General features: G+C 37.7%; 1 protein-coding gene and 1 long non-coding RNA gene across 7 annotated transcripts in view; both read right to left on the bottom strand.

Moving 5' to 3' along the window:
* clcn2c (chloride channel 2c) overlaps positions 1-5,032 on the bottom strand; it is a 61,893-nt gene extending 56,861 nt beyond the window's left edge. For all 5 annotated transcript variants that reach the window (XM_049724868.1, XM_049724870.1, XM_049724872.1 and 2 more), the window contains exon 1: positions 4,775-5,032. In XM_049724868.1, coding sequence (XP_049580825.1) covers positions 4,775-4,825 — 51 coding nt within the window. In that variant the 5' untranslated portion in view covers positions 4,826-5,032. The remainder of the gene's footprint in view (positions 1-4,774) is intronic.
* Positions 5,033-10,060: 5,028 nt separating this feature from the next.
* LOC125972657 (uncharacterized) lies at positions 10,061-13,178 on the bottom strand. Of its 2 annotated transcripts, none has more exons than XR_011087052.1 (5): positions 13,051-13,178; positions 12,822-12,922; positions 12,660-12,743; positions 10,845-10,907; positions 10,061-10,773 (listed from the first exon to the last, which is right to left on the bottom strand). It is a non-coding gene; the product is annotated as an uncharacterized lncRNA (long non-coding RNA). The 2 variants fall into 2 exon arrangements; XR_011087053.1 differs by having other exon boundaries at positions 12,822-12,872; positions 13,051-13,164.
* Between the last annotated feature and the right edge of the window lie 2,701 nt (positions 13,179-15,879).

Raw genomic sequence — 15,879 nt, 5'->3', positions numbered from 1 at the left:
ATTTGTTTTTTGTAGATTACATCATTTGGTATTCCATTTTTGTTTGTTTGCCCTAAAACTGGAAATAGAAAATCTTTGTCAATGCAATAAATACTATGAGGTCTACTGCAACTTTAAATATAGTTACAAAGAAAAGTATTAATACTTCCAAGAACGTTGTATTAATAACTAATTGGTTTGAACCTGGCAAGTTTAAAAGTCAGAAGTGAATTAGAATCAGTAAAAGCTGAGAAATTATTGATGCAAAATGAGGACTTTTTCTTTTTTTAATTAAATTTTTTTATATAAATTACCATCCATTCCTGTCTGGATCTGCAGTTGATATGTAAACGAGATCATATGATCAAAAATGTGTTATCAACAAACACAGTTCCCAATTCAATACAAACAGTAGATTATAAACTGTACATCCGCTTAGACGACAACTTTCAAGGGCATGCCACCTCTTCAAGGTTACCCTGACTTTCTTTCAGTGTTTTTGACAGATGCAGTTGATAACGTCCAAACGACTCCAGTTAACACAGAGCTCCAGAAATTGAGAACAGTAAATCAGTTTCAGTGAATTTCGCAAATGTTTTAATTTAAACTAGCGGTCTCAAATGTTTTAGATAATGCCCTCCTCCAAGACACCTGATTCAAATGAACACGTTCACTATCAGGATCCTGCGGAGCTGAACTGGCGCATTCTGTCACAGATTTGTAAATCTTGGGTAAATGACAGAGCAAGCCTGCAAATTGGGGATGGGCTATTTACACCTGCGAGCGAACGACATGCATCACTTGTGAATGATTCTGCTTTTCCATTTAATTCTATATTTGGGAGACTCAATTACTTATATGATTTGGTAGTTAATTTTATTTAAAATGCCTATTTCCTAATTTACATGCAGGATTTTTTTTTCTAACTACAAACTCGTTGAGATTCGCATGTCGGTTGGCTCAATTAATTGCTCACCCTTGTGCTAAACGTTTGTTACTTCAAGCAAATGTTTTCTTTTTTGGTTTGTTTGTAAACATCTACAATTGAAACCTGTCATTTATTCACACGACAATTGCTCAGGGCAAACATTGAGGTGAATTGATCATTTTGGCAAACAAAAACAACCAAGGGCATCCTTTTTACCTGGGGAAAATGTTGGAAGCTTTTGCTGCTTATCTATGCTTAGAGCCAGCAGCATGTTCTCAGTTTAGCTCTTGAACAAATATTGCGTAAACAGCCTTTTTTTACTGGCATCAAAAGAATGGGTCAAGTACTTGTCGACCTGACATTCTTCCACAGATAAATAAATATCAATAACTAAATAAAGAAAAGAAAGTCAATAATGAATGGCAGACTTTCAGAGAACATCAAATTTGCGAAATGCCATTGAAACCTTTCAAGACAAATGGGTAAGCACGCACGTACAATGCTTATTAATTATTAATTTTCTATTGCTCTTTGCCGTATATTTTTATTGGACTGTTGTACTGTTTCAGAGCTAGTAACTTCTGTAAGGAAATAGGTATGAAATAAGAATTAAAAAAAAAAAAAAAGTTAAAATAGTAGTCTGTCACAGCATAAAGAATTCTTTATCCATGCTTTTATCTTCAGTAGACTTGTTCTAGTAACAGTCTTCTGACTGGACTCCCTCAGAAGAGCATCAAAACAGCTACAGTTCATTGAGAATTCTGCAGCTCTGGTTCTGACCAGAACAAAGAGATCAGAATGTATTACTCCAGTCCTAAAGGTTTTACTCTGGCTCCCAGTCAGGTGTAGGATAGAATTACACCATTGGTTTATAAATCACTGATTGTCTTTGGTCTTGAATGCATTAAAGAAATGTTCATGGAATATAAACCCAATGGGGTTCTGAGCTAAGCAGACTTAAGTCAATTAATGTAGCCCAGAGTTTAAAGACAGTTTTATTCCTACATATCGCTACTCCTCCACCACTTTTGTTATTCCTATTAATATTCCTTAATTGATAAACTTCCAGCTCAAAACCCAACACTCCTCCAATTGTCTCGAGTACGAAATAAAATCTCAGAAGTGACTACTAACCAGCTCTGTTGCATGCAAATCTTTACAAGCATGTCATTTAAAGGTATTACCACCACCTCCTGCTATTTTACTATTTTTAAGCAACAGTAGGTTACACATTGTTCCCATGCTGTATCAATGATTGACAAGGCAATGTGATTCCCAGCTATTGTATAATTTCAAAGTGCTTAAAGTCCAGAACCTTTTAACTCATGCCAAGCCTCCAGGCTGAACGTCACGTGTCAAGGTAAAGCTTAATCTACATATGACAACATTATCAGAGCTTTTTCCTGCTGTCACATATTTAGGGTACAGATGCTGGATTAAGGGTTGACATAAACCAAGGATTTGCCAATTTATGACACCTCACATCTAATTATCAAAATGGGGCTGCAATGCTCATTTATCAACTTGTTTTCCAAAGAGATTTTTTTTCCATTCAGCCCAAAGAACATTTATGTGGTTAAAGGTCATTGACACTGAAAGACCCCCAGCTTCACTTTTGGGTCAAGTTCGTCCAAACTGTGTTTGCTAGGACTAAGATCATCTTTAACACCGTATTCTTTCAGCTATTCCTTTCTGGAGCTGACTTTGTACACTGGAGCACACTTGACCAGTCAATGATCCACAAAATATAGAATAGGCCATGATTGCTTTGTTCAGTCGCTACGTTTACAGTACGTCAACAATCACAAATGCAAAGGTGCAGTTTCATTAGGAAGTGTTAACAGAAAACTAATGCTAATGTTTAAAGTAGAAATGGACAGAGGGGTGTTTTGTTGACAGAATTCGCTACGGCTTCTTCTTCTACTACTATTTCCAGTGTATTTGGTCAATCCCCGCATGTCAAAGTGATTTTCTCTGATCGGAAGTGTGATGCATGAACGTGCAAGTCTTATCAATATTTTTAGTGTCCATAAAAAAGTGCATCCGATCGCAATTTTAATCCAAACTCTGATTGGATTAAAGAAATGTTGTCCATGTAAACGTAGCAAATGGAGAATTCAGATTAATTGGTAATTAAAGACTTCAACATCAACCTCTAGTTATTCAAAAAATGAATTGCTACAACACTAAGATCCCCCACATTTGAGCACTAACTACTTCAGCCTTCAATAAATTGTCAATACAGACATCTCAGTAGGCAGCCATAAAGTACTTCTTGCAGTCCAATTACAGTGAATTCTTTGACTCAGCTGCCCACAAGAAACCAGCACAATTGCCAGTTTCATACAAAGAAACAATGTTACTACAACCAACAGGGAGCTGATGACAGGCCTAGAGAGAGCCCATTTACACTATTAGAGTTTATTCTGGCAGTGGAGTTATGTATTTGTTTCGATTTTGATGCTTTGCTTATCCTCAAATTATCAGCAGGGTGATGAACATTAAACAAAGAGGAGGTGCAGGGGGACTTTTCTTTAGCAAAAGCTGCTTGTGCACGTTTCTCTGGTCAGAGCATGAGACCCTGCAGGGTGACGGAGCGTCCACTGCTGAATCAGCAGGTAGCACATTGTGTAATCTCTCAAACACACAAATACAGATTAAATGACACACTGTGTGTGTGTGTGGGTGTGTGCGTGGGTGTGCGTGCGTGCGTGCGTACGTACGTGCGTGTTTAAAGGGCTTTCTGCAGGGGAAGTTGTTTAAGAAAAGAAAACTGAGGCAATAAATGTGTTACAGTAGTGTCTTTCTAAAGGCTTGGCTTTCAATTGCTCAATGGCCACTGTTGGCCCATAAAACAAGTCTACTGACATAGAAGATTTTTCAAGCCTGTCAGAGGTTTTGTCAGTAAAATCTCTATGGGACATTTAAGTGCAAGTGCACACTTGCACACAATGGGTTTGACTCAAACTCCATCCTCTAGCATTCTGGGGGACCAATTTTTATATCCTAAGTGAGACCACAAATGTTGCAGGTGAAATATAAAAAGATAGCATGATAAACTGATAAATATTTTTATTCAAAATTTCAGTAAATATTGGCAACACTAAAATAAGATTACTAATGCAAAATACTGCTACCCCAAAATATATACAACACTGCAGACCACAGTGGAAATGTTTGGGATAAGATAATTTTAACCTGGAATTAATTAATTCAAATAAATATTTTCTTTGAAAAAAAAATACACACACACAGAAATATGTGTTATACTTTAACTGTTAAAGTAAAAGTTAAATAAAATTTAACAGGTTCTGAAGCACTACATTAACTTTTGTACCCACCATATAAATAAGGCTTGTGGTAAGGATTGATTTTTTTTCAAGACAGTTGTTAGAGTGCAAATTTGGCCTTGGACGTTATCTTTCCAATATGATATGAGATCTTTATCAATATCATGTGAAGGAGTCAAATCCAGATGTTATGCATTTAGCTCGTTACGTGCACTGCAATGCTTTTCGTGTTTCTGTCTATTATTTTAGTCTACCAAAACGTCACATGCCAAACGTAAGCGTACGAATAAACCATAAGAAAACATTGCAACTTTTTTTTAGTTTCAATCCGTCCATTCATTTTCAGCAGCTGCGACATGCAGACGCCAGTAACAAATTGCATAGAAAAAGTTATATTTTGACGTCGCTACTTTACATGCGTTTTGAAACCGCCTTCATATAAATGTTGATGTGATCCGCTGGAATCGGTGGTGTGTTCGGTGAAGTTCGGCTCAACTCAACGATCGTGCAGAAAGTGACATTCGTGTTTGTTACCGGCGAGCAGGAGATCGGTGGAAAGCATTGCACTCCGACTCACCAGAGTTTGTTCATACTGCAGCGCCCGCTGGTCGGAGCCGTCCCCAGCCATGGTGAGCTCCGTGCAGCACGGGTGAAAGCTTGGTGCTTGGAATTGAGAGGAAACCGACAGGCAACAGCGACGTCTCACTGTGTGAGCAGCGATCAGAGCATTTGACCTGCTTTAAAACGTCAGATTAGTTCGAAATCAAACTCAGTCCTGACTGTTTCCTTCATTTTATAGTCTCAAATCCCAGCCGGAGGAGACTTACTTGTGAGGCGGGACTTTGGCTCACTGAGGTGGGTTTTGACACTCCCATCTGAGATCAGCACAATTAGCATACCTCCTGCTTGATTTGTTGTTTATATTATTTGATTTTATTTATGTATTTAGTATAGTACATGTATTATTGTGACTTTAAGGAAAGGTATTTTCAAACAAACACTTTTTTTCAGACTGTCAGTAATATGGGTAGAACTAAAATAAAAATTAATAAAAATAAAATAAAAATCAGATCTCTCTGGCTCCAATGTGTACCGCTAATTTGAAACTGAGGGGGGGAACAGGGGCGGAGCTACGCGGTGGCCAGGGGTGGCCATGGCTTCCCCTTTGATATCCATATTTTATTTCTGCCATTATCACATGCATGCGGTATTATTAGACCCCTTGATACGTTGCCACAGGTTATTTGTATTGATGACAGATTTAAAAGGGGGTGTCAACACCAATATTTTTATTACAGTTGTAATATGTTTCATGCTTCCCCACCAGTCCAAACACAATATTCTAATAAATGTTGTGTTTGTGGAATATGAATTAAATGGCAAAATCCACCTCATGGGGCGGCCATTTTTCCACTTCCTGTTGACTGAAAATGACAGTCACAGTTGCTCAGGTAATGACCAGTTGCAGCTAATCTCTTATCTGAAGCTGAGCTGGTGATTGGTAATGACCTGAGACTTGAGCTTCTGTGATGTTATTTTCAGTTGACAGAAATGACCACTCCCTGAGATGGCTACAAATGGGTGGATTTGATCACAGTAACCAAATCTGTATGGACTGCAATGCACGCCAAATGCACCAATGGTGCGATGTGTCTCTGGAAATCTGCACTCGTGACTATGTGAAACCCTTATCTAAATCAAAAATCAATTAAAGTGAATTAAATCGAATTGGGTCATTGCGAATCAAACTGAATTGATTTGGGGAATCAGAATTGATAAAAAGATAAGATAAAAAAATATTTATTTGTTTTTAAACAAGCCTCCGGCATTAGTGTCAAAGATAGACAGACACGGAAAATGTGCATGCTATCTGCTTCAGGTCTATGAGGAATGAAGAAATCTCAGCATATTCTCAAAGTAGGACTGCATGATGATGTTATTGGTTGGTTTATATCTGTTTTACCCAGATACAAGTAAATGCCACAATTGGAGCCAATGAATCTCTGTAATCCAAATGTTGAGTTAATTTCAATTCTGGGGTTTCTTTCTTTAACGAGTGTATTTCTCCTATTCATTTATTCATAACCTTTGGTGTCCAGGAAAGCTAATTCTATCACGACGCAATACACATAATCACAAGTGAGTTAAACATCACTGGGAAAAAAGGACTCATTCTCTCACGGCTGATTTACTCGAGACTTTGCAGGCAGCTGTGGTAGTCCGTCAATCCAGAACAGGATAAAATGTTTCTGGTGCTTCCATGACAGATGTGCAATCACAACGTTTTGTGGTTTTGTGCATTGGCAACCAACCCAAATTCCAACTATAAGCATGCTTCAAATTAAATTGCACGTCTAACCAAACACATTTTAATAGAATAATTAACTTTAACACATTCAAAAACTGAATTTCAAAATAAGTGTATGTAGAGGTGAACTAAACCATGCCTGACTGGCAACGTAACCTTCACGAACCAGACTGGAGCCCCTGACGGATACTTTTGGTCCATGGACAAAGTACTAATAAACCCCAAGAGAAAAAGTAAGACCAAAATTAAGGCAACAGTTTCTATCATGGGTTGGAAGGAACATAGATAAAGATCTTAAACACATGATTTGTTTGATCTTCCAGGGAAACTGAAGTGTTTGGTGTTCTTTTGCTAGCAATCTAAGAGAAGAACAAAAATACACATATCCATTCATAGCTGTCAGAAGGAATGTCAACACAAGATCGAAGACATCAGAATTACAAAGTTTTTTTTCCACTTAAACAAATTGCTTTGTGTGGAGAAGGTCAATCATTAAACACAACCTGCTTTGTGTGAATTTCATTTGAAGGTGGTAACCCTTTGTAGTGTATCGGCGTGATCGTGCATTGCACAGAGGGTTGCTTTCTTCAAACTCATAATGGCTTCACTTATAACATTCTGGAAAATGACTGGGCGGCACATTGCTTTGTGTATCGTCCTCACAGCTCTCACCTCGGACTTTTCTGACTCGTGTTTACTCTGGTTTCCCAATACGTGCATGTCATTTCATCATCATTTAATATTAATATTTTAACTTGCTCAGAGGTGAAGATGTGAGTTGACTGTTTTTCCAAAGTCAGTCTGGGATAGACTATGACTCAGAAAACGGACAAATGGAAAATGACCGGAGGTAAATATTTAGCAGAAACTCCAGTTGTCGGTTAATTAATGCACAATATTTGTGTAGCATTCAAAGATATACGTAGTTTAAAAGATTGATTAATTAATCATCTTAATTTTAGAGATGAAATAGCACTTCTCCCAGGCTTATTTCGTTTATATGGAGTGTTATTTTATTTTGTTCTCAGTTTTTTTTTTCTGTGGGAGATGGTCAAAAATGTCTCTTTGAATGTTGTTGCTAACCCCTCAGCTACTGTGTTCTGATTCAAATAATCAGCTCATCAGGAGCTGATCAGGATCCTGATCATTTTAATGAGGTGTGTTGAAGAAGGGAGACATTTACAACATTTAAGAGATCGGCCGTCCAGGACAGGGTTTGGACACCCCTGCCATACAGCAATCACTGACCAGCAGGGAGGAAAATCATATGACTACTCCCAATAGTACTATTTGGGAAATAAATACGCATGTTTGATCCAAGAAACCAAAGGCATCTCAGACATCATCCAAAACAAACAGGCCTATTTAAGAGCAAGAAAGCTATTCATGATAGCCAATCTCATTTATCATTCACTTATTCATCCTTGATTATTACTGCTTGCAGCCTTTTTTGGTGTGTTCACAAATAACACCATGATGAAGCTGGCCATGCGGTCACTGTTCATCTGTCATGATCTGTGTTTTGTATCTTTTGGTTTTTAGTTTGAAATTTGCACAGTCTAAAAATTATTTATATTTTCTATGTTGTGATTTAGATTTGTTTTGTTTTCCTATGTCTCCTGTTACTGCCTTTATTGTCTGCTTCTTATGTCTTTATCGTCAACTTATCAGCGCCGTCCTGTCACAGTGACCAAGTGTGACTCATTGTCTTGTCAGTCTATTTGTGTTTGGTTCATTTTTCTTTGCTCGCTTCCTCTGACCATTGTCATGTCTTTTTGCAAATTACTTGTGGTGGTGCGTTTTGTTCCCAGGGTCTCGTGGAATTTTTTGGGGAAATTTATCATTTGGTATATTTCTTAATCCTGCATTTCAGTGCCTTGCTCTTCTATTAATAAATGAAATTTTCAAATACCCTTGCTTTTCACAACTTGCTTCCCTGCGCTTTGGTTCGCGTGCCTTTTTGGTTGAACTCCGATATGGGAAAAATCCAAAATGTTGACATCTTTACAGTGGCTCATCTATCACAAATCCACTAAATTTGGATTCTGCAAAATAATGTGTATCAAATTGAAATTTTGTGTAATTCTTCAAAAGTGCATACACGCTCCTCCCTCCCTTAGCTTTTGGCCAACTAAAAGCTTTGATAGGATTTACATTTACATTATTTTCTTATGTTTAGCTGTGTGCGTGAGTCGAGTCAAGTTTATTTACATATAGCCCTAAATCACAGACAAGTCTCAAAGGGCTTAACGTGCAAAATTGATAATTATTCTCAACATCCGCTGATCTTAACTCCCAGAGGCAACGGGACCTCCGAAAAACAAATAAATCAATTTTTGCAATGTATGAACAGGCCCTTGTGTGACAATGTGAACATGATTCTGTTGACTGTGTCTAAGAATTAAACTCATTAGTCATGACTAAAATTGCTAAGATGGCAACACTGACTGCAGTTTTGTAAACCAGCACCTCTCATGTTCCCATCCCTGCTGTTGTGGCAACATTGCCCGTCCATTGGCGACAATGTGTAAGTTCTAAATATAACTCAGTCCAGCGCACCTATGACCCTCATGAGGGAAAGCGGTTCAGAAAATGGATGGATGAATTATTTTAATGGAATGGAATATTCAAAATACCAAATAATTCCTATGGCCTTTAGAGATGGATAACACACTTAGAATATACATATGTAATTGCTCCTGCTATAAATAGTAGTCATAGGAAAAATTTAACTGTGTATTTCATTTTCCCCTATATGTCAAATACAAAGTAAGATAATATTTCTTTCCTCTTACACTCCTCTCTTCTGGGAAATGTTTTTGTCACTCAAGGTATTATCTGCAATAATACTATAATTAAAGCAGCCAGGCTTATTATTTTCAAACACCTTTACATTGGTGATGGAAATTCATCAAATTACTAGCGCTAAGGTTTACGCGCTAGTCATTTAGTTCGGTCCTTATATAGTCGATTTTAAAATACTACTTGAAAATGTATTTCTGACAAAAAAAAAAAAAAATCGGGGTCCATGACCAAACCACAGTATACAGAAAGTCGCATAGGATCGAAGCAAGTAACATCGACATTTAGTTGTATGTTCCTGAGCTGTGAAACCGTCAGGAGCCAACAGAAAACAACAATTCCAACCTTACGACACGCTATTGGAGTCAGATAGCAAAAAAAATTGTGATTTTTAAAAAGAATGAAAAGAAAACACAATCAATTATCAGCCATGGAACAAAGGATTTCTCATTTACAACTTGTTTGATTAGTCAAATAAAACAGACAGCTGACGTCAAAGCAGTAAAATTGACTGATAACTATCCCCTAAAGTTACCTGCGTACTTGCTGGCACACTCAATGACTATGCAGTGTGTGCATGTGCTGTCCACGTTTGATAAGAACCAATTATACTCTGTAGTAAATGTCTAAAAGTCCATTGTCTAAAGGAATGTAAGTGAAGTAATATTTATTTGGATTGGCAAATACGTTTGAAGGTACTCTCAAGCATGCAGAAGTAAATAGCCTGTTGCATTGTAGGGAAAGAATACCGAGAAAAAAAATCATGCATGGAGACAGATGAGAAGCGTATCGAATGCAAAAAAACAAAGTGATGATTGAAAACAAACAGGGACATTTTTTGCCAGGACAATCCACATAATTTAACCTTGGTGGTGACCGTCTATATCAACGTGAGGAGCCCAACCTGTTAAGCCACACGCACAATTCTACACACTAAAACAGTAGGGGTCCCCCGGAGAAACATGAACACACAAAGGTTTCCTAAAACACTCTTTCAGAGCAAAGTTCCTGAGGAGATGTACAGTAAATAAAACAAGTTCTCAAAATTCTCGAATTAAAAACCTCCACTTCTCTCTTTCATTCTTTTCTATTGTACAGTATCCAAGCAAAACATCAAGCACCTTTGTGCCTGTCTGTCTGTTCTTTCCATAACGGACACGAGTACACAGTGAACAAATGATAAATGTCATATTTAGAAATCAAACTCATTTATAAGGAATGACCTTTCCAACAATGACATGTCTGCTTTTTTTTATTGTATTAGCAGCTGAGTGTAGACATCATTCTGGACCAGTGCGCACACAATGTTTATGAACAAACAAAGTCTGTGCAATATGCGGGAGGAGCCGGAAATCCTGGCCGGAAGCTGCCTGTCCTTTTCTGGTGTTTGCTGTCTGGAGTCACACACGCCTGTAGATGTGAAAGTTGAATTTTGGATCCCAGGAATATTGAAGGTTGAAGGAATGCTGAACGAAAGGTTGGTGAGAGTGATCTACAAAAAGTGTGATTGGGTTTGTTGATCGTAGTTGATCCTCACCAGCATATCCTTGGCCCTCATGCGATCATGCCGGTTGCGTGTGTGGCATGTTGCATTCTCTGTCTGTGGGCAAAATCCCGCCTTATTACTTTTTGTCAATATTTGCATCACGTTGTTTTCAAGTTGTCCATATCAGTCCTTGGTTGAGCAAGGACAGAATTTTATAGAGGTTCTGATTTCCCTTCCCTTGAGAAGCTCAGCAAGGCTAAGTACATTTACTAATTGAATGGCTTGATAAGGGTTACTGACTTTCTTAATAAGTCTTTTAATTTCGCATGACGTATTGCACTGCCCGCATTGGTCTTCTCACCAATAATCCGCCTTTTGTGCATGTTTAAAATATCACTGTAATTTTGACCTATTGACATCTTTGAATTTTGGCCTATATGAGCGATTAATGCGTATAATTAAACTTTTTAGCCGATAGAAAAGGGGATTTCCCCGAGTAGAAGACAAAATAAAAATATCAAGGATAACGTTGTTAAATAATCAAGTTATACCGTTTTATTATGATTTCTTTAGGCGATAGAAAAAGTTCTCCGGAAGCCTTCATGCAACCCCCCACCCCCTATTATACTGTAAAGTCTTTCAGCAGCTCCAATGCCATCAATGACCTACAAAGTTGTTTATCACCAGTAAAGGCATAATGTTTACTCATATACACGTGATCAAAACATCTATCATCCCATCCATTTTTTTTTTGTGCTTGCCCTCATCTATTGCGGATTACCTGGAACTAGTGAGGGCAAAATGAAGCTTCATGAACCAGTTGTTGTATTCTTTGGCTCCTTTAGATGGCAATGTTTGTTTAAAGTGAGGGTTTTAAGAAATGGCAAGTTGGTGGGCTTTCAGCTCTTCGGTGAACAGAGAGTGCCATCTACAGGTCTAACTAAACACAACAACGGGTTCATGAATCATCTTGAAGCTTCATTTGCCCTTCATTACCTGGAACCCTTTGAGCCTATCTCAGTTGACTTTACCGAGAGGTCAACTGGAATGGGCTAAATACAGGGCAACTGGGACAAAGAACCTTTAACATTTTATTTTGCAACCAGGTTTTTTTTTTTGTGTGTGCAGCTGAATGACCACATCTGTGTCATAGTTGAACCACTGAATTGCCAGTAATTCTCACTGATGTCAGTAAGCCAATTATTTCCTTTAATATGTCGGTTGAGTCATAGTCATTAGTAGTAGTTAATTACGAATTGCTTGTAAGTAGCGGTCGATAAACCGTACCTTCTGAAATAATAAATCACTTTGAGACAATTAATTACCTTGAAAATAATTCACTGCTCAAAGCATTGGACCTACTCAGTAGAGCTCTATCTGCTGGCTACCCTTACATACTGCATTTCAAGGGAAATATAAACTAAGCTTTTGTTGTTACTTCATGGCTGTGATGGGTCTCAATTTTATATATACATAGGTATGAACCACATCATATTAATTATAATTATTACATTCAAATCAAAGTCACAAAGGCTGAATTGCCAACTGCACGTGCATAACTAAGGGAGCATGACTGGAAAGCCTATAGGCCCTGTCCCAATTTCCTGAAGAAAAAATATAATACAAGTTGCCCAGCCATCAAAACACAAATCACTGCAAATTCAAAAGCGATGGTCTTATGATTTTCAATCTCACAGATGATATGCAAAAAAAATTAATCACACAGTGAAGAGGACCACGGTTCCCTAGTTGGAATACATCCACAGTTCTCTCACTCCCAGCTACAAGTTATGAGGTGAAAAAGTCAAACTGAGAGGCGGAGTTTTTGCGCACATGCACGTGACACGCAATTTGCTGCAGACTCACCATGCTGTTCCCCCTGGCAGAGGTCCAGCAGGGGACTCCTGTATGAGATGCGATCCGTCACCCGCAGCACCTCATGAGGAAATCCTCCAAGTTCAAAAACAAACTTCCATTCATTGCGACAGCTCCTCGTGTCATGACATGCATAGATCTCAGCCTACTAACCTAATGTTGGTCCTGTTGTTTCATTTGAGAAGATCAAGGCTGGGCAGAATCCTATTGGTTGCAACGTTAACTTCCAATTTATTTATTATTCAAGTACACGCCTTCTTTGTGATCATGTAAAAAAAAAAAAAAAAAACACCAGTGCACATGCAGTACATAATGGCATTGCTCTGCCCTCGCCGTACATGCACGGCATAATTAATAATAAAAAAAAAACAGAGATGCTCACATCGTCATCATCTCCTCCGTGTTGCAATGCGGACTGCAGCCGTGTGAGCAACATCTCTGCTCCACGTTGCTCCAGATGCGCATGCACCTTCAACCAATTCTTCTCAAATGTGCGACGCAGGTGTAGTGACGATCGGAGGAGGAGTTTGTATTTAAAAATTAAATATATTTACATAAGGGCAAAATATTGTAAAACAGTCAAATTTTCAACACTCAATATCTTTAATTCATACATTTGCTGGAAATGACTAAAAAGTTATATTCGGTATGTATTCTTAGAATTAATCATCAGATTAATCAGTTTTTCTTTCAATTATCGTTATCGGAGATGTGGTGGTAGTGGTAGTAAGAGTAGATATGGTATATAAATACGAACAAAGAGCTCTTCTGCGATTTGGAACAAACCTTGTGACTTGCTTGTAAAATAATCAAAAATGTTTTGCTGTACACTGATCCATCAATTAGTTATGCCTAAATTTGTCTCATTGTGCAACCGTAGCAACATAATGTTGCAATAAACTTTAGTAGGAATAATGTCATGTAAACAAAGAACCTAAAGGCTGATTTATAGAAGGGTGACAAATTATACATGGGCAATTTATTTATGCTTTAAGCAATTGTTAAAGATTATATCTGGCTGCATCTGTACTGTTAAAATTGTTGTTTTTACAAGATTATTTACATGGACTTCATTTGTATTAAAAAGAGAAAACACCAAAATAAAGTGTAAATTTTGTAGCGTAACAATTAAACATGAACATTCTCAGCTATTGCATCGAAGGATACAACACACAGCCACCAAGCAGCTGTTGTCTGTAATCAGATTTATTATGATTTTAATTTAAGACTCATTCTTGAGTCACAATTCTGCCTGTGAGGAACTCTGGGCATCTGCTCTTAAGCGCTTTAGAAATCAATATGTTTGTCAACACTGATAAGATCCATCACAATTTTAACCACATATCATCTTTAGGTTTATCTCCCCCGAATTGCCTTTGGGCAAGAAGCAGTGTACATACTGAACTCTTAACCCATCAGAGTGTGGACAGACAATCATTCACACTGACATTCACGTCCATGGGCCATTTACACGGTCCAATTAATTTAGCATACAATGGGACTGTGGGCTTAAATTAGAATACCCAGGGAAATCCCACAAAATCACAAGAACATCAAAACTCCACACAAAAGAGTCAAAGTTGAGATTCTAAATGAATGTTCTTTTTATGTTGCGTCTGGCTTTGCTTATTCTTTTTGGAGGGTCACGCGTGAGTCGCCATCTACGTTTCTTTTTATTTTTGCTATTTCTTTATTTAGGTTTTGGCAGTTTTGTTTGACTTTAAAAATGTTCTATGACAGTGACAGACATGAATAGGATCCACTCTATCAGTATCCAGGAGAGTGTGCTGTTTCACAGTTTAAAAAAAAGCTCTTAATGTACTGAAATGTTCTGTACTTGAATTCTTAGCCATACAGTAACATAAATACTATATATGCCATGTACAAAAACTGAGGTTTACGTTACAAGACGAAAAAAGTTTGATCACTTCATAAATTGACTAATTTACATTTACCAATAAATAATGTGTATGAAAATACTTCAAAAGTGCACATTTCAGCTGTTGTCAATGAGACAAAAAGAGTAGGAAAACCATACAAATATATTTTTTACATGTGTAATCTTTTCATGTATGAAATCAAGCAAATATAGTTGGTCCACTGTTGATCTGTTCACACACTCACACTGACACCATGTGCAGGTGCAGCACTACAGCTGGTGAATGTCTCATGATTGTTTTCTGGCTGCCACAGCTTGACCTTTGACCTCCACCATCTGGCTCTAACATACAACTCTCCTTGCTGTCGTGATGAGTCCTCAAAACTGCTGTATGGCTCACAGAGGAGGTCAACAGGGACCTTCTAAGGCTGTCAACTGTTGTTTCATTAGCTCCTCTCATGTAATTGTGTAGCTTGGCCAGCAGAGAGCAATGTGAAGCTTGTGTTTATGGGAGATTACATGTATTTGCACGATAATAATAGAAATATGCTAAAAACACTACAGATGAGGGATGAGCAACTAAAATGCTGGAGGGGGTCATTATTTTTTATCAGTAGTAAAATGGAGCCACTTCCTTACCAGATGAATGACAAAATTGTCATTTTAAAAGTTGACAAAATATGTGCATTTGTGCAAAATGCATGCTCTTGAAATATTATTTTTTCATTATACCTTTTTCAATGCATGCATAGAAGATCCTCTAATCAGCAAGAAAGTGTTTGAAACATACAACTAAAAGCACATCCTGTGATTTTTTTCTCCATTGGAAAAGTTATAATCAAAGACTCCCCCCAAAAAAATCACATTACCGTATTTTCCGGACTATAAGTCGCTCCGGAGTATAAGTCGCACCAGCCATAAAATGCCCCAAAAAGTGAAAAAAAACATATATAAGTCGCTTCGGAGTATAAGTCGCATTTTGGGGGCAATTTATTCGACAAAATCCCACACCAAAAACAGTCATGAACGAGCAACAACAGGCTAAACGATAGCAACAACAGGCTAAACGATAGGTATGCTAACGTGACAAACACAAACAAAGAGCTGAGAACGGGCCTGACGTAACATATAGAGGGATTAAGGACAACTATTACATGAATAACATGTTTATAAAACCATCAGTGTCACTCCAATTCATTAAATAGCAACAACAGGCTAAACGATAGGTATGCTAACGTGACAAACTCAAACAAAGAGCTGAGAACGGGCCTGACGTAACATATAGAGTGATTAAGGACAACTATTACATGAATAACATGTTTATAAAACCAT

The sequence above is a fragment of the Syngnathus scovelli genome, chromosome 7, assembly GCF_024217435.2.
Source record: "Syngnathus scovelli strain Florida chromosome 7, RoL_Ssco_1.2, whole genome shotgun sequence".
Classification (NCBI taxonomy): Eukaryota; Metazoa; Chordata; class Actinopteri; order Syngnathiformes; family Syngnathidae; genus Syngnathus; species Syngnathus scovelli.
The sequence above is the reverse complement of the archived record's forward strand: the minus strand, read 5'-3'. Positions and strand labels throughout refer to the sequence as shown.